This window comes from Acipenser ruthenus, chromosome 20 (genome assembly GCF_902713425.1).
Source record: "Acipenser ruthenus chromosome 20, fAciRut3.2 maternal haplotype, whole genome shotgun sequence".
Taxonomy (NCBI): domain Eukaryota; kingdom Metazoa; phylum Chordata; class Actinopteri; order Acipenseriformes; family Acipenseridae; genus Acipenser; species Acipenser ruthenus.
This window is the reverse complement of record NC_081208.1, coordinates 3,411,712-3,436,772: the sequence shown is the minus strand read 5'-3', so window position 1 is coordinate 3,436,772 and position 25,061 is coordinate 3,411,712. Positions and strand designations below refer to the sequence as shown.

Genomic DNA, 25,061 nt, shown 5'->3' with positions numbered 1-25,061 from the left:
TTTGAGAACTGTTTGTGTGCCAGTGTAGGATATAAAGTGCTTTCTTCTCAGCAGTCTTTAAACTGACATTAGGCTAATGAATATAAATATATAAAAAAAACAATGCTTCCTTTGAAATATAACAAGTGCGTAAAATACGATCACACAATAAATAAAACCGCTGCTTTGATTTCCTGTCCTTACCTGCCGTCACCTTAAGAAAGTCTATTTACAAGCGCTTTAGCATGACCCCCACAGCATTTATAAGGCCACAGAAACCGTATGACCCTACATGGGCAAAGAGGAGACTTTTAAAACTGTGTAGTCAGAGACAAATTTAGCAAGTAGTCGCTCTGGCAATCTCCACGTGATAGGGACACAAGCCTTTAAAGCTTGAGACAGAAAAGGAATAACTCTTTAATTGCATTTCTTATGTTCTTTTAACTCTATGAAGATATGTAGTAAGGCTTTTATATATATATATATATATATATATATATATATATATATGACACCAGTATTTTAAATGTTGACGGCCCCCCTGCTTTCTGGTTTCTGCTTTACACTGATTAGTGGGTAATTAATGATACCAGGTTCTCCCATGACACTGTGATGTGGTAAGACCGCCAGTGTTGATAAACTGGCCCACGTGGCTAAAAGGTTTGGCCCACTCTTAATCAGCAGACAGCAGCAGGTTTAGGGTTAAGCGATGGCCACGGAGAAAGGGATGTTGTTGTATGCAGACCACAACAGGTCACAGACACAGAGCTGCTCCTTCACCTAGCCAAGTGGCAGGTGTTTATTGCATGCTCATAACTGCACCATAAGGCAGCTGTATGCAAGGGCTTGTATCCCCAGACTCTCCCATTTTATATTTCTGCAAACACCAGATCTCTTCAAACACGTTTATACATCTTGCTCTGTCCTCAACTTAACCAAACTCATACACCTGACAATGACCCTGTTCTTAGCATGTTATCAATCGCTTGCAGTACGTCCAGTTCAGAGACGATGGCTGCTGGCCACAGAGTCCCTTTGCTCTCCGGGGGCTGCTTGTTGGTTCTTATCAGATCAGCTGGCTTAGCATCATAATAAGTGATTTCTAAATATAATGATTTTAATATAATACCAAAATGGTTGTTCAGATGGAGAAGGATCATATAACACTGCAGTTATAGCTTACAGAGGCATTGTTATTAACGTGATGTACAGTATTTATAGCACTTATTTAATTCTGTGCTGCTTTTAAACTCTGTCAAGGGTTTAAATGTGGTGTATTTTACTGCTCTAATATATGCAACAGTCTAAAGCCATATATTTTGTATATACTGGTTGATAGTGGATAGTTAAGCTTAGGGTAGTTGTATTTTATTGATGTCTAGTGTGCTCCCTATTCTAAGCGAGTGTGTCTTTGTGATAGCAACGTTATTGAGATGACAGTTAACCAATTGTATTGTAAGAGTTAATCGCTGCCATCAATACTAATGTAAGCACAATGATTTTAAATGAAAGTGGCAAGCTAACCCTGGTAGGATATTAGTAAGTTGCCCAGGATTTCATATTTTTTTTGTTGTTGTTGTTGCTGGTACTGCCACTTTCCCCGCTCACCTTAAGAGAAATGGCAGGAAAGCAGTGGAAAAATAAAGATATAAAAAAATAAAAATAATCTATTGATCTTTTGTCCTTTTTCGTGTTGTTCCACCTCTCCCATTTATGGTTTAGTTTTATAGATCTTTTACGTCCCTTATCAAAAAATATTTGATGCAAATACAGCAGAACTGGCCTGAAAAGCACTGTAAGTAAATATTCACACGCCAAGCCTGGCACTGACCTTGAGAAGAATGCAAAGTTATAATGCTTCATTCTAGGAAAACAAACCCATAAAATAATATCAAGGAAAGTGAGACAGTTTGGGTAAATATAACCCAGGAGGCTGGTTTGTATGTGTCATGATAAGAAAGTACATAAAGAAAAAAAAAAGAAAAGAAAGTTTCCATGACTTCATTGTTCCAGGTTTGACTTTTTTTTTTTTTAACACAATAAACCTGTCTTTACATTGAATAAAAAATTAGCAACATAAATAAGATAATTATAAAGCGGTTATTGTGATTCCTTATTTACAGTATTTTATATCATAAAAGGGCATGTTGTGATCACAGCGCATTACCAGACTTTTAAATCCAAAATCCTGGATACCTTGGTATTCATGGACAGAAATGAAACTACACAGGCACTCACTGGTAAAAGGATTTTGATCAAAATAAGAGTCTGTCTATTCCCAGTGTCTGTATAGCTTTATTAAACTGTCTAGCAAGTGCATTAGCCTTATAAGGGGATATACAAAACATAAAGGCATACATTATTTGTCCTTGATTAGAAATCACTGCCCCCTTTACAGTATTCTACACAGAAGAAAGGGATACGTTTGGCATTTAAATTTACATTTTCAATTAGACCCTGAAACCGAAACTCTCTGTTTTAATGGGGATATTTCAAGAGCAAAGAATACTGTGCAGGCTTGTAAAACGTGAATTAAGTGGATTTTTTTTTTTCTTTAAAGATTTTGTGAAAGAGCTTTAATTCAGCCTGAAGAAAGCAGACAGGACATTTCATCGTTATGAATTACCAGTTAAAAATGAACCCTATCTGTTTCAAAAATACTATTAGATTGTGCTGAAGTGAACAATATTAGCACAAATGCACCGTTTTGCTGAAGTCGCTGAGTTGATCCACTCTGGAGTGTAACTGAACACCTCGCAGGGAAGCAGGCCTGTATTTTTATGTGTTTCAACATGATATACGGCATATTAGGTGGAGGGTTTGGGTCACATAACTCGCTGACATTATCTCTAATTACATTCGCCCACAGTTTTATTTATAATTATTAGAAATGTTGTGATGATACACTTGGGGTGTGCTTTTTCAAAAAAGAAAAATCGAAGTATGTGGGCTTTTCTCCAGATTTCAACTGGCAAAATATATATATATATATATATATATATATATATATATATATATATATATATATATATATATATATAAAATATGGAAAATTAGCAACCGATTACATTTAAAGCAGTGAAACTGGATGTTTATTTTGTTACCTTGTCTTCATTATTTGTGTTTATAAAAAGCCCTTGTCTAATGTGCTAGAGATTTGGGATTTGAAACTTGGGGAGTTTCGGGTCCTCTACACAAGCCCTGACCTGTCGTCATAACCGACCAACAGCTGAAGCCTAGAAGAAAAATGAACAGTATACAGTTAAATAAACAAGCTGAGCCTGTTCGTTTTACCGTAGACCCTGGCATTTCCCTGGAAACCAGCTGCTACAACAGGCAAACTTTACAACTTACATAAATAATAAATACATCATCTTCAGCACTATTTAAGCTTCTGTCTAGTGTAATACAAGCCAAGAACTTGTTTTTGTTGTATAAAAGAAGTGTGTGTTTATGTGTCTGAGAAAGTGTATGTGGAGAGGGGGCTCTATCCCACCTGTTACAAGGTGGTTGGAAAAGAGCTTGAACGGTTATAAAACCCTAGAGCGTTTTAATACAGCCAGTGCAAACACACACACCCCAAAAAAAATCTCAAGGTTAAATGAAAGTATCAAAATTCATTAAGACTCGATTCTACAAAGACAACAAGGTTAAGAGGAATACAGGCAGAAAAAAAAGTTTTTTCTAAAGTAAAGGTTTAAAATAAGTCCTTAAAATGCGTTTGTGCGGATCTGATGAGACCGAAACAAAACAAAACAAAACAAAAAGCACCATCTATTGGAATTCCCCTCTGGAAAACAATAATTGATATTTTTTAGAAGTCAGTTGTTAAGATTTGACATTCAGGGATAATGTCTGGCACTCCATATAAAAAAATCCTGAGGTTGGGAAATTTCATCCGCCCAATCTGGACAGGACTCGATGAGTTAATATCCCAATCAAACGATTAAAAATAGCAAGGGTCGAATTTCAAGGCTCGCAGTTTTCTGCCTGTGTAAAATGTTGCAATCATTTGCTGAGAAATATACAGAGCCAGCAAAATACATACTGTGCCTAGAGTAAGGAATATATTGGTGTGCTGTGTGTTCTGTGTAGGGACAGAAGATCCTTTTACTGTACAAAATACTAATTTTGTCTTATTAATGCCATTAGTGTAACAGTCAAAAAGGATCAGATCAGTTAGTGGACAAAACAACTATGCTGTCTAACCCTGGTGATGAGAGCTTGTCAGGGTTCATTTGAGTTATTTTTTTTGATGGCCAATATTTGCGTGTCCGTTGAATAATTTCAGCCATTGCATTTCAATCCCTTTGTATACCCAGATTTAAAACACTATGTAAAAAGTATTATAATACATATAACATAGATTTTTACAGCATCTCCCAGCATTTGGAGCAAAGGGGTTTCTAATCCTCAAACTAAGTGTCACAGTGAATACTGGGTACTGACTCATTCCTATTTACGTGAGGCTGTGTGGTTCAGTGGTTAAAGAAAAGGGCTTGTAACCAGGAGATCCCCGGTTCAAATCCCAGCTCACTCACTGACTCATTGTGTGACCCTGAGCAAGTCACTTAACCTCCTTGTGCTCCGTCTTTCGGGTGAAACGTTATTGTAAGTGACTCTGCAGCTGATGCATAGTTCACACACCCTAGTCTCTGTAGTCGCCTTGGATAAAGGCGTCTGCTAAATAAACAAATAATACTAATAATACTGTACATAGTACAACGTCTATCACTGAAAGGTCTGGAATTCTTAGAGGTAGTATTAGGGAAACCATGTTGGATTGATTTTAAACAATCAATGTTTGAAATATAAACCTTAAACAAGTTCATCCAGCCAATATTGGATCTTGGGCGAAGTATAATTATGGCTGACAGAAGTATTGTGATTCAAACTTTGTCTATTTAGTGACTTTTTAAAATGATCTTTTTATTTTTGATTCAACCAATTTAAATGTGATCTGTTCATTTTTTTAGCAACTCAAATATATTAGAGATTCAGTTTAAATTGAAGAGAGGACAGTGTTTTTCTATAAGCTGTAAGGTGGTGTTACTGGATAGTTTCGAACACTTCTGTAATAAGGCTTGTTCTTTAAAATATTGTATTAATTAATATCTGATAATAAGTAAAGTGCTATTACTGTTATAGTAAAGTTGCCAGCAAATCGAGAATATTTCTGTGTCACAAAGGGAATGTGGTATAGTTAAGAATGCATAAGCCAAAGGAAGCTGTTAATGGACAATACTGTGATTAAAGATGACAACAAATGACATTTCTGTGCCGGACTTTCAATGAAGGGAACGCCGGGAACAAAGCTATGAAGCAACGGCATTTCGCATTAAGCATTTGGTGCAGTCTTTAATAGGCACAGCCAGCTCTTTTTCCTATGCCCCTCTATTCACTGTCTGATGTAATTTGCTAAAAATTAGGATGGCATTTCAGTGTCCAGTTGCTCAGCTTAACAGGTGTAGCTCCTGCCTGTTTTTTTTGTTTTTTTTTCTTCGTTAATAACATTTTAAAAGTGACTCACTCGCAGGCTAAATGCCTTGGATTTAGAGCAAAGGAATCACAACAGTTGCTAGTCTTAATAAGAGAGAACAAAATGGACTGCAACAGTTGTTGTGTTAGGTGAGAAATGTGCAACCAGCTGGCTTGGGTGTTCTTGGAAAACTCTAATTCCAAAAAAAGAAAAAAAAAAAATAGACATTTGTGGCAACTGCAGTGAAACAGCCAGCACATTCCTTAGCTGTATAATTGAATGCTGTGGAGCTAGGGGACAGAATCCAGCTCGGGCCAAGGTGAGGGGTTGATGGCTTTTAAAGTGCTACTCAACAGAAATCCTTAGTAATTTAGTTAAACGGGTATTTTCCATATTATAAAAATCCATCAAATACTGTAAGTCCTTACATTTGAAGAAAATCAATAATTGGCCATCAATTTCCTGTAGATTACTGTAATTCTAACTGTATACAGTATCTGGATTTATATATATATCACACACCATCATATGAACTGAACCTCTTGCCCTTTGAAAAGTCTTTCGGTATCTGTCAGTAGTATATTTCCGTATCTGTGTGTCGGTCTTCCTGTTGCATGAAAAACATTTCTTAATTCGTTCCCCATTCCCCATTCTCTCACTATCCATCTGTATCTTGTCTATCTGTCAGGATGTCTGTGTCTGTTTCAATTACATTTCGCTTAATACACCTAACCTCGATTAACACGCAATCAAACCCAGATAAATCACATCCATTAGGATCCTCACCAGCCTCTCCTCTCTTGTTGTTTTGCATCATGCATTTTCACATTGTTGGTTTATTTTCAGTAATGTTTTGTCACGCTGCATAAGATCATGCATTAGTGAAGACTGCATTGTTTCTTGGCTTTATGAAGTTTCTGACAGCTGGAGAGATAACAAGGACGGCGTCTTTAGCAATTTTATTTATTTTTTGTCTATCTGCTACGTGAGATTAAGTTTTGACAATTGTGTGTTTAAAGGAACGTTGTGGCGTTGTAATGTAGTGTCACTGGTTTAATAAGTGCCTGTCTTTCTTGCTGTGGTGGATTTCCTCTGGCTGGTAAAGACTTTGACCTGTCTGGGAGTCGGAGACGTTTGCCCCCCCAGGGAGTGTAAACTGGCGAGTGCTTTCCTCCATTCCAAGAGAGTACAGCCCTTCCAGCCCAGTGACCCCTGGAATGCCAAGGGCAGAAATGATCCAGCGTGTGTGCAGGGAGCCCTGAGAATGCAGGGAGCCCGGAGAAGATAATGGGGGGGGGGGGGGGGGCGACGACAATGGGAATTATTAACCCATAATATTGGCTGGGGGGGGGGGGGAGAGTCATTTTGAAATAAAAATGTATATAATAAGTTTGAAGTTAAAGCCACTCCTTTTAAAATACAGAGCTCAATAGCAGAAAAAAAAACAAAAAAAAAAACATTTTATGTGTTTAGCCTTTTATAGAATATTTAATGTGTTTAAAACAACCAAATCCTTTTTCTGGGGAGGAGATCTGGAACATTAAAAAGGCACTGACTTGCACTCCAGAGCCTTGTTTTATTAATAGTGGCAAAGGTGCTAACCTGGTCATGTTTAGCAGATTAGTGCTTTAATAACTAGGAGGGTTAAAGTGCCAGTGCATCCGTTCTGATATCCTGCGTGGCTCTGTATCTCCCCGATCCTCTGAGTAGCACAGGGGCCCAGGTTAGGAGCATCGCTATCCCTGATACCAAGCTCTTCACTGTTCTGGACTCTTATTTACATGCGAGGAGTCAGTGGATTAAACTACCTGCTTTCTCTGCAGAGAACGGGAGCTTTAAGATTAAGTGGAGATCTTTACAGTTTTTTTTTATGCCACGAGTATAATCTGGAGGTTGCAAAACACCTGTTTAAATTACAAAACTAGAAAAACAACAGCTCAAGTTTTAAAATAGGTTGTTTCTTACTCGTTCTGTACCGGTAAATGGTGTAGTGATGCAAATGATGCTTCCTTTTTGAATCCCCCCCCCCAAAAATGTTGCTAGTTGACCATCGCTTTGATACAAATAAACATGTGAGAATACTTTGTTACATTTAGAATTGTACAAAGGTGCTATTTAAAAACAGAAAACTATAGGTAGAGGCTCCTCTGAAATACTCGCTTTTATCAATGCACTACTTTAAAGGCCTATAATAGAAAAATGTATGTGGGACATACAGTTGCCCAGGGACCAGTACAAATATATTTTTCTTACACTCAGAAGCTTGGTTGTGTTGTATGTAACTGTTGTTTTAATGGAGTAGCTAGTCACGATTTAAAATTATCCCCAAAAAACGTATAGCAGATCTAATATTGGCAGATATGACTGTCTTCAACTGATTTAGCTGTGAATTTTTGGTTAGCCTAGCCTGTGGGAAAGCTTTTATTTTTTTGGTATCGGGACACACCTATGGATAATACTTAATGGTTATATATTTATAATGAATCAGATGAGTTTATAAAATATAGACATTGTGATGTTGCAATCTGTGCTGTTTCGAAATTATTTTTGCAACGCAAACAGGTTTAGTAATTTAAGATTAATCACTTGGCATATTTTAAGAAGATCACACAAGGATTTATTTATTTGGTGTACTGTGTAAATGGATGATTGGATAAAGTTTTTTATCGGTTGCCATTGCTCTTCTGAGAAACAGTGGTCTGCTACAGTAGTTATCATTGTTACTGAAATTCTATGCTCCATCCTGTTTTGTAGACCCATAGATAATCTTATGTGGTAATGTTAACTGAGTAAGATTAAATCATTCTTCTCTATAAAGGTGGGCCTAATCCAGTTGTGAGTCATAATTTGTACATTTTTGTACAGTTTCCGTTTTTGTTATGCTACAGCTCCTATCATTTTTTTTTTATCATAGTGAAACATACACAAAACCCTAAACCTTGCAAAAGATATCTACTGCCTTTTACAAAACTAGTATATACACATTTCCGTCCCAATTCTGTGTTCCTTTTTGTTTCCAAATGCTTATTGTGGGTGAAGATAGCATAAAAATAATATGTGTAACATTAATTAAAAAGGCTAGACTGAGAAAAGCTCATAACAATTTCTTTAAAACTTCATCACTGCAATAATATGTTATATACGTAAAATGCATTTCTTTTTTTTCTGAATTTTTTTTTGTGTTGTCTACCTTGAATAATGGGGGGAACAACAAAACATATAATTATTAAACATTTCTGTGTAACTTCATTGAATAAACCCTGGTGTCTAGACTAGTCGTAATAAAGTCTCAATCTGACTCCTGATGCGTGAGAAATGCAACACTGTCTCTTTAAATGAAAAACAGTTTTCAGGACAAAAAAGTTCTGATCGTTTTTTTGTTTTTTTTTCCCAGAGAAAAATAGGGAATAACGCTGATTAGTTTTAGCAGCTTCAGCCAGGCGATGGGCGAATATAATAACTGTTTTCGCAGACGTTACGAGTGATTATCTGCTCTCTGTATTTTGGGTGAATGTAGTGGATTTAGGGCCTCGCTCTCCATTGTGCTGACATCACTCTTTAACAAGCACAATTAAATCACGGCTAAAATCATTTCAAACTCTCCCAGAGTCCGTCCAAAAGAGCTAAACAATGAGTGTCTGAGAAATTTAAAGGGAGCGCTTATACGTTGGGGGAGTGGGGAGGGGTAGCGCAGTGTTTGAGTTTGTAATTAGTAGAGTGTGAACATTTTTTGGGGGGCATAATTGAGGTCAGCAAAATGTTACTAGTTCAATTATTTGTGATGAAATAGTTACATTCTACAAACATGCTTCTGTCTGCCATCGCAATGTTGTGTACAGTATGTGCACTTTTTTTTATATATATAAAGAATTAAGATAAAAGAAGAGTTCAGCATTGTTATAACTCTACTTTTATTTTGAGCTGGTTCTAGTTTTAGGTTTGTACTTTACACAACTCAGAATGGACTTTGTTAATAAATTGAATAAATTAAGCAACTGGATAAGAACGCACTGGCAAATTAATATCGGATATATTTGACCTGAAAACAGAATGAAAATTATTTGATCACCGATTTCTGATTTTTAAATGCATTTTGTACTGGGTGAATAGCAAAGGCAATCCCATTTTAATTACAGTATGTGGCTGATTCGGTTAACCAATGATCCTATTAAGCAGCCGTTGTACTGCTTGCTGGTCCCCTCCTATAAAAAGCACAGCTAGCTTGACATTGCAGACTTCTCCCTGAGAGGAGTGTGCTGGGGCACTTTAAAAAGATCAGTTCTGCTGCACTTGTGAGATGTGACAAGATTACCCAAGCTCAAATGAATATGACTGGTTTTCATTTAAACAGGGTAAACAGACTGGTGATAAAAGTTGGACTGTAGACTGGTATAAGCCTGCTAATGATGAACAATTGCATAGGCCAGGTCGCAGCAACAAATCATAGATAGAAACATTTCGGAGGGGTTAAAATGCAACCCTGCCATGCTCATTCTGTGTCACATCTGATACAATGCCTAGCCACCCCTCTATATTATTCGTTTTTAAATCCAGCCTCACAAGCCACCATTTGTCATATGCAGTGTTGCCGGACAGGGGGGAAAAAAAAGGTGTTTTGTACAAGAAGCTAAGTCTAGTTATATAAATACAATTGCTTTTCTCATTTCAAAAATGCATTACAGAGTTAAATAAAGAGATGGAATATAGCTGCTTTTAAATTTGGGTCTATTAACAGTGTTAAAAGGAGAATTTGTACCAGCTGATTTCAAGGTGTGTAGTACCAGCAAGCTGGCCAGGTTGGAGCAGGTTATAGCGACGCAGTTAGAGCAATCAAATCCTGTTTCGTTTTTATGTGTATGAAGGATCAAATGTACTTTTCTCCTTTAAAAAAAAAAAATTAACACCAGAAAAAAAAAAAAAAACAAGCAATCTCATCAAGCGAGAGCCGTTTGCTTAGCAAGAGCTGACAGTCTTTGTGTATGTAAATGAAGAATTTGGACTAATGGAGTTGAACCATTTCTAATTTTGTGATGGCAAGAGGATTTTGATTGAAAGTAATTAAGCAAGCTAGCTGTAAAATTAATTAAAGCAAAAGGAGGGTAGGGGGGATTTTTATTGGATTGGCTAGCGATATAGCGGCTGTCAGACAGGGGGGGCGAATGGGGGTGACCTGAATTCGCTGCCCTCCCTCCCCCCACCCGGGACGTTTATGTCACTTTAATCTCCTTAGAGCGGCTGGTGTGCATTTGTTCGAAATAATCAAGGAAATATGGTCAGAAATTGTCAGCTTTCAGATCTAATTTACCTGACAGCCTCGTGTGTGTGCGTGGCAGATTTGTTCCTCTTCTCCTCGGCGTTCTGGAAAATGCTTCTGACAGTTCTGAGAGGAGTCGCTTCCCCGCAGAGCAAAATCAGTGGGGTTAAGAAGGGTTCCTTGCACCCCTCTATCCGCACACCCCACTCACTTTCCCGACACCCTGCACTGCACAAGAATGAAATGCACTTCCCTCACTACAGCCTCAGCAGCTAAATAAGATATAACGAATGTAATGGACACCACTTAGCTACAGTTAACAACAGCGTACCTGTGGAAATACATGTTCGATCTCAAGGGTTTACAAAATGACTACTAGTGAAAGATAACACTTTAAACAACAGCTTCTTAATTTAGATATGAACAGCACAGGCATGCTCACTTGTGTTCTTTAACTTCCATATACAGTAGTACTGGGCTTATGACTTGTGACCCTAGCTATTAGCTATTAGCAGCTGTACAGTACTATACAGTATGTGACTGTTACGAAACTTAACCCTACTAAAAAAAAACAGGAATTTGATCACATGAATCAGTAAAGTGGTCTGAGTGTATTTGCTACTGGATACATGTACTTGAATATTATTAAACACAGTCATATAAAATAGCTGACAGTTCTGTTTATTTACCTAATCCCATTACTCAATATGCCTATTGCTCCAGCATTGACAATAAGTTCTAAGACCCCCTCAATTTAAATGCTAACCTGCAGCCCCAGTTGAACCTGGTGTCAGAGTTTGACTAGTCTGTAGGGCGGTGGCTCGTGAAACTGATTCATTTTGTCAGCCCATCCCTCTTGCTAAGAAGCCTGGAATTCTACCCATCCTGAACATGCTGGCTGCGTTTTTCTTGGACCCCTAATGAGGTGCTTAATTAAAATGTATTCAAGCCAGCTCTGTTGTTACCCATGCATACAGTGCCGCATCTCACTCCAGAGGTAGAGCCAGCACAGCGGAATGGCATGAAGGGATGAGGGTCTGCTGCTGAGACACTTTTATAGACTGAGACTTAGTTTTATTATATAAAACCTGGAATAAGATACTACTACTACTACTACTACTACTACTACTACTACAATTACTGTTACTACTACTATTGCTAATATTGCTATTATTATTATTATTATTATTATTATTATTATTATTATTATAGTACAATATCCTTATTTTTCATATAGTACCATACATATCAGAGTAAAACCATGACAGCAGCTTTCTTTCAAATCTTCCCATATCTGGTCCTAAGACAGCTCCTCTATAAACGCATCCCCTCACGGTGTTACGTGGTTAACAAACCTGTCTGCCAGAACACACTAATAGTCTATTATATTAGTAGCAAGCACTTTATACAAGTGCATGTGAGGGAGAGAAAAAAAAAAAAACACTTTTCATATGCAGAACAGCTTTTGATAGAAATTAGTTTCGCACAATATGTAGATTTCCACAATTGAAAAAAAGGGGTCTTGAAGTGACAGGTTGATATGTGATTAGGCAACAATTAGAGGACTGGAAATAAGCAATGGCAACGGGTCAAGAGCAGTGTAATAGAGCTAAAGGTAGCAGAGTATTGAGAAAACGTCTATGGGAAGGTCAGCAACGGGACCGAAAACAAATTAGCACAGATAGGAGCAGTAACGCTGACTGTCAATAAAGTGACTGGATTAGCTAGGAATCGACAGGACTGGCTTGCTGGCCAGCGTTGAGGGAAGGTACAGGCTGCATCTTGGTGGACTGTGGACTAGATTTCAGATGCATTTAGGATTCTGGCCCCAGGGGGATGTGGTGCCCATGAGGTCATGAATCGTGCAGAAAACATACAAGTCTAAAGCTCCAGTTCAACCAGCATTTGCATTTCAAGCGATTAGAATTAACAATACAAGAAGAGTGCAGAGTAAAATAAAAGAGGTACTATAGGACTGTACCTTGTTACAGCCCTCCGTGGCACACATTATATTTTCATGTTTAGCAACACAGAATATATAGCAAACTCCCCGCCACCAATGGTAAGAGATGCATTAGTAAAATGAATAATTCCACAAAGGTAGGTTATTGGTTTCCTGGTAATGGTGTTAGTATGCTGTTTTACAGTGTTTTGTTGCCAGTGGCGATGTGAAACACTGCACAGACTCATTGTACTGGCATTTTTGTCTTTTTTGGGCACCAGGTTTGAATCTGGAAGCAATCAAAAAAAACAACTGTCCTGATGGCATTCTGTTGGCTGCCAACCAAAAGCAATGCGGCCTCAACTTCAAAAGTGGAGGGACCTTAAGTTTCATCTTGTGTTGTGTGTCTAGCTATGCCTCCTCCGAATCCCCACCTCGTGTACAAGCTGCTCATTTAGCAAGTGGTGCTTATTGAAGAATAAGGGGCAAATTGGATCCCGTTGGATCTGGGTCATTTGTTCTTTTTGCTTTTTGCTCTAATATGCACCCGTGTATTTTATTTTTTTTTGCAATTTAAGTTAACGAGATAGGGTCTGACCTGATCTTTGCCTGGTAGGGTCATGTGAACTCAGTAAGGTTCAAGGACTGCACGAGAGAGGGCCATTTACCCATGTACATGCTGGAAAAGGGCACGAGTTGGCTATGGAAGCGGATGGCTCCAGCTGTCATATCTGTAACTGCTGTAAGATCTCATACAGAGTATCAAGCACTGGCACTGGAAATAACATCCTGCTGCGAGCCCTGACATGCTTTGTAATTTCTTTAACCCAGCTACAAAATAATCATTTTGACTAACGCTTGATTCAGACGTTTGAAGTTACGAAATCTTTTTGTAATACCAGAAGCAGCTAGACAGAAGTTTATTTACCAATGTCTGGAGTGATTCTAGGCCCCAGGTAATAGCTTAGTTGTAAACCTTCAGTGGATCAGTTCAGAAGAGGCACGAGCCGAAACTTTTGTTTGCTTGACTTTGCTTGACCTTAGGAAACCTGAATGCACAGGATTCCTAATAACAGGTGAGTTAGCTGATTTATTCATTCCAGCAACCCAACACAACCCAGCACCACCTAGCCCCCTCTAATGGCAGCTTTAAGCACACACATTTAAACACAGGGGTTGGACACTTTCTGCCAATTTCTTTAAATGAGCAGAACAGCTGAGGTACACCCTTCCAGGACTTGTCAATTTGAAACCAATGCAGTATTCTCCTTCCGTGAATCTGTTTGGGGTAGGTGTGTAAATGAGCCGATAAACCCTCCTCTTACGTTATCCAGCCTGAATTTTTTCTTTTTTTTTTCTGCGTGGGCTGACTTCTGGTAAACTCAGACTTACTATGGAATTGGTTAACAATGTACTTAAAATAAAAGATCGTTATTTTAATGTACTTGGTATATTTTAATGTCCCAAAAGTAATGCAGTAATTCAAGCTGTCAAGTTTCTTGCATAAACTAATACATGTATTTAGATTCTGTTGTTTATCATTTCTGTTCTGAATCAGTATAGATTCTGTGTTAAAGCACATATTTGTCACCAATACCTACTGAGGAGCGACTTTCAAAATGCATTGCATGGTTTTTAACATCAAGACCCCAAAGTGTACGGATGGAGGGTTTGTCTAGGAAGGGATGTCCTTCCTTGGTTGCATAAACAGAAAGGAGATTGCAGATGTGAGCTTAAGATCTGTGGGACCTTTGATTCAGCCACGCACAGTGTTCAATGACAGCTATCACACCAGCCCAGCACACATGTACTTAATACGTCTTATTAAATTAAAACCATTTACTTAAACGTTCTGAGCAGCCTCGAGTCACCGTCGGTCCTTATTAATTTTCACCTGTGGATCGCTTCAGGACTATAAAGTACAGTGCTAGTAGGTACAGTTTAGATACCTGGGGATTTTCTTTTTCATCATCTTCAATAAAAAACAAAACTCTTACTCAATATGAGCAAAAAAAATATCCCTGTATAAGTCCAGCACCTGGTATAGTTCATCTAAACAACGTGTACTGATACTTAAAATGAACAGTAAAAGATAAGTTAGACCCCATACTCTGCAGATTGTTTTTTTTGCTGTTTTTATTTCATTGTTGTACACTCCTTCGTAAACCATGTTTTATTTGCTTTCTCCTCCCCGAAAAAAAAAAAATGAAGAAAGACATTGATTGTCTTTACCAGGGCGTGTTCATTTAGACTGGCTGCTAATCTGTTAGGGGCTACTTTAACCAGGGATACCAGTAGAGTGATGGCTGGTAGTACCCCTCCTAGGGACAGTCAACCATCAGGCTTCCCCGTCTGGGCCTGACGCAGCAACCCAAAGTGACACAAAAAGGTAGAGGGGAGGTCCAGACCAAGGCTTGATTTGATTCCTTGTTGATAGTTTTGGAGATATTTAATTTCAGAACAAGCTACTTATTAAATGCTGTTTCCATCAGTGGTCAACCACATGAGAGAGAGAGAGATGAGAGAGAGAGAGAGAGAGAGAGAGAGAGAGAGAGAGAGAGAGAGATAGAGAGAGAGAGGAGAGAGAGAGAGAGAGAGAGGAGAGAGAGAGGAGGAGAGAGAGAGAGAGAGAGGAGAGAGAGATGAGAGAGGAGAGAGAGAGAGAGAGAGAGGAGGGAGAGAGGAGAGAGAGGGAGGAGAGAGAGAGAGAGAGAACCAGGGTTAATACATTTTAATAATTAACTTCAGTTCAAGCTAATTGCACTTTTTAAGGCCTTTAACTAGAGAACTGATGGTTTATAGCCGGCTAGTACTGGGGCCTGGCTGGGTAAGGTGCTGATCGCAACAAAACATATGGACTGTTGCACTGGATGCAATCCTTTTGCTTATAGAAAAAGAGTGTTGATAGGGCTACTGCTCTAAGGTTAAATCCTGTGAAATTGAGACCGATAGGACCTTGAGTAATAGAACTATGAGAGGGAGCACCAGAAGTGAGCTGGTTTCATCAAGTGATTAGTGACGCCGAAGGGACCAGTGGAGTTAGGGAAAGTCACCCTGTTGTTCACAATCAAGCAGGGCCGCCCCCCCCACAGAAACGCCAACAGCAAACCCTCTAGAAGTGGCACAGCCACGCCACCCTTAAACGTCCCTTGAGTTTTGTTGTGTTTTTAATTACTGTTTAAACTTGATTATAAAGTCGCTTGAGCAGGAGGGGCCCGTTTAATGATCATTTCTGTGTAAACACAGCGCTGAAAAAGGGATCTAGTGTAACATAACCCATTATTCTGTGTGGGAATGTTTAGTTTGGGACACAAACTTGTTATTTTTATTGCACTGATAACAGCGGGGGGGAGGGGGGGGAGAATCTGAAATCCTATCAATGCATTGACATTCTGTATTCTGTACAAGCCTATAATAGCATAGTGTCATCTGAAATACAGCTTCATCAGCAGGATGAGAAGTTGTTGTTATTACCTGTCGTATATTGAAAATGCATTGAAAGCTGCTTCACCATCCTTGCCATGTGGCTTGGCAGTAGCTTTAAGTGTTGTTGTGAACGTATAGTTTAAAACAGGAAGGTTTTTCAAGGGGGTGGGGTGCTCAACAATAACATGATGTGACTTTTAGAGAGCTAGGTTGCCTAGTTTTAATAGTAGCCTGGCAACAAGATTTCCTGACAGACACACCTGCACTCAAATGAAAACAATAAGATTATAGATTAGCTCATTTTAGAGGAGTGTTGCTAAAAATGGCCATACAAATATTAGTTCAGGTAGTGCTTCATTTGATCTCCCCAAGCAGACTTAAAACAGGAAGGGTGTTGCGCCACCCCTATAAATATTGGAGAGGGGGCTACTGGGTTACAATTGGGTTGCAAAAGGTGTTTTGAAGTTCTTACTGTATGAAAATGCTGAGCTCCACAGTATGATTTATATTAATGCAAAAATATAAAAACTAAAAGTGCCATCCTCCACTGCTTAGTGGCAACAGGCTAATCAGATGTTAAAGGTGTGTTGATAATATAAAATGGAGATTTGAGTAATCTTGCTCTGACCTTAAGACCTAAGTGGGAGGCCTCCACAAACACCCAGCGTTTAAGGGATTTTCATAACTGGCACTGTGTTGTAACACAGTAGTCCGATTGGGTGTTGGCCGTCTGTAATTGGAAGGTTATTTATTTGAGTACCAGTTCAGCCCGTCAAGGTGAGATGCCAACTGAGCCTGCGGAGATGATGGCCAGTGGGTGGGGAAAGAATTCCCTTCTGCTGATCTTTAACAACTACAGTTAGTGCAGGATCCTTGGCTGGCAAGGTGAAGCACGTTCTTAAAAGTTCAAATTAGGTGCATTTCTGTTCTCATGGCAAAACTACAGCTCTATCATAATTTGGGAACTTAAAGGTAGTTCAGTTTTCCATCTCCAAATACACTAAAGAGCACTCCTGTGTTGAACTGAGCCGTGGAATTGTCCTGCAAAGAATAGGGATTTTAAAACATTTCAAGGCTACTGTTGACCAAGCACATGCGTTGTAACTGGTGGGACCCATAGCTAGCCCCAGCTTCAGGGGGATGAGGACTATCAGGAAAAACAAAGGTCCTTAACGTAGATATTGCATTTTAGTCTTGAAGGCAGGTGGGGGTGGGTCATCTACTGAACGGCAGGGGAGAGCTTAATACAGTCATGCATCTGCTAATGAGCTGTATATGAGCTGGGCATGTGAGGTGGTGACTTTGTTTAAGCAAGGCAAGCAAATGCAGGTTGCCTGTGGCTTGTAGCCGTGCCAGCTGCCAGCTGCGATCCCAGTCAAGATCTGCTTGTTTTCGTCCCGTTTCTCTTCACCTTGATGTGGGTCGAAGGGGACATCTGTAGAGGAACGAAAAGTTTTTTTTCATGTAAAAATAATAATAAAAAAAACTTTTTGCCAGTGTCTGCTAGTACTTGAACAGTTCCAATATGCTGATGTTTTCTTTTACACACTGTGTTTCCTAAATTGCCTTTGACGGTATGCATTGGTAATGAAACTTTATGTCCTTGTAGGAAGGACAGCTAGTCCATTTCAGTTAAGTCTGGGTCCATCTTGCCTTTCTGGCTTGTGCAAGACTTTTTTTTTTGTATTATTATTATTATTATTTTTTACCCTGCCCAGCCTTATGAATAAATGAAGCCTGTAAGCATTTTTTTTTCTTCCATATTTGTGTAAATTGCTTTAAAAGCATTTTATCATGTCATAAAAAAAAAATGCAATTGATCTGCCGAGCCAAGCCCATTGGACAGCTGTGTGTTTTGTTAATGGCCACTTTGCTCCGGGCGGCTTATTAAAAAATTTATACAGAAATGCTAAAATTGCATAGGGGGGAGTAGGTAGCGATTTACCACAGTGCACTCACACACACACACACACACACACACAAAAGTATATCTATGTTGATGACTTCGTCTCTGCAACCATGGAATGTCACCCATATCCTGGTTGATTGTACTTTAGAGTTTTATGATGTTTTTGCATTGATTTGTTTCCCCGGCGCAGCTGCCGACCTCTATTGAGGGACGAACGTAATCAACGCTGACGCAAATTAGATGGTTATTCGTTTCGAAAATTGACAGAAAAACAATAAAAAAGATGAAATGCTCCCAAATCAATAGATATAATGAAATTCAAATAATCCGAGAGATGAGGTCTCCATGGCAACTGATAATGTGGAAAAGAAAACAATTTAATAAAGGACAGACACGCTTTGAAAACAGATTGGGGGGGTGAGGAGAGAGGAGGTGGGGGGGCAGAGGGGAGGGGGGGGGTTGTGATGGTTGGTTGGTTGTTGCTGTTGCTGCTGTGAAGGATCTGTGTCTGTCCCAAGGACGCTGGAATAATTAGAAAAGCTTTCAGGACAGAAAGTGCAGATTCAGGTTTTAATACACAAAATTATTTCAGGGGCAGTGAATCGGAAAAACCATTTGTTGGTGACCTTCCTGAGGGGCCTCTTGGTGCAGGGCATGGTGGAGCTCCATGGCTCAGCAGCCTGAGTTATAGCATATTTGTGTTTTTATAGTGGCTCAGGGAATGGAGATGGCTATGGGAGGGTTGTGTGTGTGTGCGTCTAAGGGGCAGCTGGAATGCGGAGGGGGGGGGGGGGGGCTAGGGAGCGAGACAGGCAGACGAGGGGGCAGTTAGGTAGGGTTGAAGGTTAGGTTGCATTTACAGATCAATTATTTGACGAGCATTAGGAAAAGATATACAAGTTCTAGTGCTTTGGATAAAGGACGCTGTAAAGGGGGAAGCAGTGTCCCCTTTTTCCTGCTCACATTGAAAGGTATAGCGAATAGGAGCCATTGAGTTTTTGTTTCCCTTTAATAACTCTGCATATATAATCAATGTATGTCAAGTCTTTTTGGGGGATTCAGATTTATATAGCAGATAGAATGCAAAATTCTACATTTTGTTATCATGCTTGAAATTTAAGAATACTGGATGATGCAAGTCTAACCTTAAAATACGATTTGTAGGATCGAGGTAGCTTAATATTGCCTTGCACACTTTTGTTAGGTGTATTATTTGTAATGCAGTAGTGAGCAAGGATTGCTTTTTGTAATTTCTTGTAATTTTACTGGCTTTCCTGAGCATTTAAGAACCAGGAGTGTTGTGGGCTGTTCCCAACTCTCAGGTTTAGTTAAAACCTTTAAAACACAATTTCTAGTGTTTCACCCTGATAGCATTAGATTGAGCTCTGAAAAACATTTTCACATTTAGTAGCCAGAAGTCACCCTGCAGGGTTACCAGTTTCATAGCTTGACTGGGTCCTGTAAAACAGTACGCTAATAACGTGCATTAGTAGTGTCTCCCCCTAGGATCTGATACATAATGCTGTCCAAGAGCATCATTATTAAACACAGACCAGCCAGCAGCAACCATTTTTGGATTCTTGACTTAAAACAAACTAACCTTTACAGCAAGCAAAGTCCTAAACATACTGGACAATAACCAATGCATTGAAAACACTTTATTATTCAAGAGCAAGTAGACTCTTCACAGAATACAATGAAAACATATGATTTTACTTCAGTAGTGTAATATAGAGTATGCACTGAAAAAAAAAACTTTATTATTGAATAGCAAGAAGCAATCCAGGAGTGTCCTTCAATTCAGTGACTTGATTAATTATTGCATCTCTCTTAGCCTTCTTGTCCGCTGAATTGTTTAGGAGGGATGGGTTTCACAGCACTGTAGTGATGCCGGGTACCTGCTTGTGTGACTGCCTGGTGCTGTGCTGCTGTAGCTGAAGATCGGACACACAGCTGATTGAAAGTTATGAGCGAGCCAGAGTATGCAGAGCTACACTAGATGTAGATAGGACTGTGTCCAGGAGTTAGTACTGTAGCACCGGCCTGTGAAACTGAGCCCAGAAAAGTGGTAATGAAACTTGAAATTCCCCATTGAAAAATAACAGAAAGCTTTTAAAAATTGCACTTTTGTGTGAACGGCTGGGCCATTTTTGCGTGCTGTAATATTTTTTTTTCAGTGGCACACCCTTTTGTATTCAATTTATACAGTAACTGCAAAACAGAAATAGCATCAGCACACCAGCAAAAAAATCAAATTCATCTGCAGTATGTCGTTACAGTCACCTGTTGTTAACGGTCAGTAAATCCCAGTACTGAAATATTTTCAATAGCAGTGAATGACAGAGGCACCTTGACTAAGCAGCCACCTGTCTTAAACAGCCACTGTCCCTTTGGTGACTGGTTATTAGTATTCTCACACAACAGCAGCAGGCGTGTGAAGGCATTGTGACACTCCTGTAACACAGGTTGTGTGTGTCAATGTAAGAACTGGGTTAAGTGGCCCTTTCCCCTGCCTGTTTTTTCCACACCAGCTATTGAAAGCAGGAGGTGAAGGACCCCTACTGGTAAAGCGGGCAAACATGTACAGCCCTGACATCTGTGCTGAGAAAGAGTATTAAGCAGAGTGCAGGCGAGAACAGCCACACAGAGAAGGGAAAATGCCTTGTTTCGTTGAGCGAATTCCACCAGAAATGCAGAGAGAAGTGAGGCAGAGCAGTCTGGATTGTCTTGTACAAGGTAAGGGGGCTTCACGAGCGGGACTCAGCTGGGAATTGAGTTCATTACATGATTAACTCATTACTTACTTACTGGCTCTTCTCGTTGGGAAGTAGAAGGGGGTGTACGGGGGTGTGACATCACAGCGCGGCGCAGTCTGTCAGAGTTTAAACAAGTGCACTTTTAGTAACAAAAATGAAAACCTTAAGAAGATTTATTTTGAGTTTAGAGATCAGGAACCTGTAAATGTAGTTCTGCTTTGGAGCACCTAGAGTGAACACGTCTTTAAAGACTGTATCAAGACTAGGCAAGAGATCAGTACTGTATTAGGAGATTTTCCTGTACCTTCACCCAAAGAAAACACTTTTTTTTTATTAGTGGAACAAAGTCTCCTTAATTAAACAGTATATAATGCTGGCAATAGGCAGTTTGATGACAATGATGATAAAGATTAAAACAGAAATGAAAGTGATTAAAAACTCAGTACAGTGGTGTTCACATTGTATTTAGGAAGCAAAGTCATAGCAGGACCATGCTATTTATATTCAAATTAAGGATGTAATTCAGAATTTACTTGGAAACTGAGTACAGGCAGTTTTGGGTTGCAGTAGCCAGCATTTTGTATCAGCATTTTTTATTTAAATGTGTTCTGGCAGCTGGCTCTGTAAATGTGAGGATTTCCCTCTGTGTTTGTATAAATATGCACTGACAATAGTGTGTACTTGACTTGAGTTTTTATTACAAGAGAGTTTGTAAACGTTAGCTAAGTTCCTGTTAATGAGGCTTCTCTGTTCTCAAAATTGCTAAATCCGAGCTGAGCACAAACACACACACACACTTCAAACACTCTGTCTTGCCACAGCATGGGTCATATTAACTGCTCGCAGGTCCGCCCCCCCCCGAGTTATTGAGTAGAAAGTTTTTGTTTTCAGTTCATGTTGTTTGTTTTTACGGCAAATAGAGCAGGCCTTGCCTGAAAGGTGAAGTCAGAATTGAGTTTGGCTTCTGTTGCCTTGGTGATTTGGCATCGTTTCCTGAAGGGATTGCTGGCTGCTTTAATGCATCAGTCTGTGTCTGTGTTTTTTTTTTTTTTTTAAACGAACCATTTTTTTTTCACTCTGACCCAGTGCGAGATTGATGACTGAATTGTGGAGTACATGTTAACAGTAACGGCTGATTTATAGAGATACTTAGGGTAAGTGAGGCTGCATAGACTTCTAGGGAAAAAAAAAAGATATAGGCCTTTTAAGCTGATGTAAAAAATAGAGCTTTTTTAAAGCTAATAATTCTGATTGCAGCAGGGAAAGGAACTTGTGGCCTGTCTGGAGTCGTGTCATTCCATGTGTTTAATTTCACAATGCCGATAGTGGCACATTATTATAATTATTATGTTACGTATCGTTTTGAATTGTAAGGAAGTACAGTACAAGCAGAACACACACATTAAGAATTGATATCCTTATTTGTGGACGGGTGTTTTTTTCCCTTCTGTATATAAGCAGTGTTGTAATAAAGAAACCTTGAATTCTTAAAAAAAAAAAAAAAAAAAATGCAACTAGCTTTTAAGCATATTCCCTTTTCAGTATTCACGGTTGACTGAAGAAGGAAGTTTTGTCAAAACATATGTTGACTTACATTTTTTTTTTTCAGTTTCGTAAAATGTCACAATCAAGTTTTTAAAGTTGCATTAAAAAAAAAAATACTGGAAGTATGCATGTTCTTGGGTAAAAAAAATAGTTTAACGTTTGTTTTTTTCTAGAGAAAATGCCATTGAAGTGTTTTTGTGAACAATATGACATGATTCTCTAGAAAATCCACAACATTAAGAACCAGTAGAAGAGCCCCTGTTCCACAGGGCTTTGAAACAAGGGAAATTGCATCTTTAACAAGAAATATGTGCTCAGTTCCTCTTAACAACCTTTTCAGAGTGAAATGTTTGGGAGGTCCACAAAGGACAACTTTATTTCTTACTTGGGATTTAGCAGTGGTTCAGCTCTCCTATAAATCCATGCAGCCGTAGAGTAAATGACAGTTTTCTCTCTCATTGGAAAAGTCATAATTCATCTTCTAACTCTAATGGCTCCTAAAATCCCAGATAAAGTAGGAGGCTTTTCTCTGCCTTTTAAGGGGTAAAATGACTTCAACTCAAGCCTAGAATGGATCTTTTTCTTCAGATTATTATTATTATTATTATTATTATTATTATTATTATTATTATTATTATTATACTACTACATGGGAATTAGGGGACTATATTACAAAAACAATATATATTACAGAAGTCTTGTCCCACTACCAGTTAATTTAAAATTCGAAGGTAGAATTCGGGAGGAACACAAGATCTACTTTGACACCGGAATAGACATCCTGGTAATATTCCTCAAAAGCAAACAGAGCACCTTTTAAAATCTCCTCCGCAAAGAAAAGCCCCATGCATCAGCACCCCATCCTAATAAAGCATGGTTTTCCTCAAATTCACAGCTGTGAAATGTACTGTAGTGGGATTCTATTACTCAAGCCAGGGTAGATTTCTGGCTCTCGGCGTGCCCTCCTGTAATATGCAGGCATATCCCACACACTGTACACTGCCAAGCCTGCTGCCATTGGAAAACAGTAACTTCCTAGCTGATACATTACATTTGTATCTGGTGCGTTTTTACTTTGAAAGCATGACCTGCAGAATGAAAACGGTCTGCAGGAAGCTTGCAGAGTCTGGAAAGCTCATCACTGAACCAAGCTGTAGTTTAGCAAGACCCTTCAGGCCTGCTTCAGGCAGTAGCGATGCAAATTACCACAGTCAACCGGGAGGCATCACCTGTAAATATGTTTGATAAACTTTCCAGAATGAGCTACAATTGTCAGCCTATACATCAGCCCTCACTTTCTTTTCTCTTTCTTTGGAAATGTGGTCTCTTCGTCGGATTTAATGTAGTTTACGATGTAGTTAATAAATGAGGTGCAAAATATTATTTGTAAATGTATTGCATGGTTGTGCTGTGTATATATATATATATATATATATATATATATATATATATATATATATATATATATATAATGCTTTATGAATTGGACCCACGCTGTTCTTGATGTGGCACTTTGCATTGAGGTGTGCTGTACTACTTAGCATTAGTTTGAATTATTCAAAAACCTTTACGAATTGCTTAGTGTTTGCAGTTCTATTAGGTGACAATCCTGTTACATTTCTAGCTGGTTTTGAAAGCGAAATGTTAAAAAAAAGGATGCTTCAAGATATTAGCATCACTGTCGGCATGTGTCGGTAGTACAAGTGGCATTTTGGAGCCTTTCCTTTTTGATCTTTACATCAAGTCTTTTCTCATTTTTAATCTGGATCTCAGTCATGGGTAGTAAATGAACCCTATCCGCTGAAAGACATTTCTGAAAATGCACTGATACAGAGAGTCAGCCACCAGAAAGACACCCATGTTTAAAGTCGAAACTTCATCATTTATTAGAATTTAAAGGTGCTGAGTAGTTAGAAAGCGAAAAAAAAAAAAACTACAAAGTTAGACTTTGTAATTTTTGGAAAAACATTTTTTTTGGTCCAAACTAGATAACACCTGTTAATAACATTGTGTGTTATGGAAACAGAGAAATACTGTATGCCTTACAAATATTTAGGAAAGCTGCTGAACCAGTTCAGTCATGCAGGTTGTACACAGTATTTTATTCATAGCTCTTTTAGTTTGTGGTAATAATTATACAAAAGGATTTGCCTGGAAAATGGCTATACAATTGCCAACACGATCCAATTAGTTTTTAATTGAACTGTCCATGCTGGATTCCCTCAGTACAGCAGAACTCTACAGTACCTGCATTGTATTTCAGTGGGGTATCAAGCTGTTTGGGTATTTTTCAGTGCCGTACCAGTCAGTGGCTGCCATGTCAGCTGGCTGTTTGTCAACAGTGTCACAGAGCCCGGGAAGCTATTGGCACTGTACAGAAGTGAGGCATATTAAACAGATGTAGTAGGTAGGGTAATTACTGGCTATGCAAAGAAAACAGAGGATGATGAAACAGGCTCTTATAGGAATAACATAGAGTTAATGAGCGGGTGACACAAACAAACTAGCAGAGAAAAGGCGACTGTGATGTCAGGATGCCCGTGATCTTTCATGTTCTGGGAACACTAACACCGTGTACTATGTATCTATCCCCAGAGTACAGTAAATTCTGCCTTTTGCAATGGAAAAATAAAATAACACTGCATCTAATAGTGTGGACAGCAGCTTTTACTGCTGCAATGTGTCAACGGAGAAATGTTTTCAGTGCTTTTGTGTTTATTTGAAGAACTGTTTAAGCATTGTTGATCTGAATATGCAAAGCGCCATATGGT

At 38.9% G+C, this 25,061-nt stretch overlaps 1 protein-coding gene across 10 annotated transcripts in view; it reads left to right on the top strand.

Annotated features, from left to right (window-relative positions):
* Positions 1-25,061, top strand: part of LOC117963650 (zinc finger protein castor homolog 1-like) — a 185,434-nt gene that overhangs the window by 113,944 nt on the left and 46,429 nt on the right. For 3 of the 10 annotated variants that reach the window (XM_058993168.1, XM_058993161.1, XM_058993160.1), the window contains exon 1: positions 20,316-20,725. The exons of 3 other annotated variants lie outside the window; for them this stretch is intronic. In XM_058993168.1, coding sequence (XP_058849151.1) covers positions 20,647-20,725 — 79 coding nt within the window. In that variant the 5' untranslated portion in view covers positions 20,316-20,646. Of the gene's footprint in view, positions 1-20,314; positions 20,726-25,061 lie in introns of those variants that run through there. 4 more of the 10 variants (XM_058993167.1, XM_058993165.1, XM_034904514.2 and 1 more) reach the window with 3 other exon arrangements.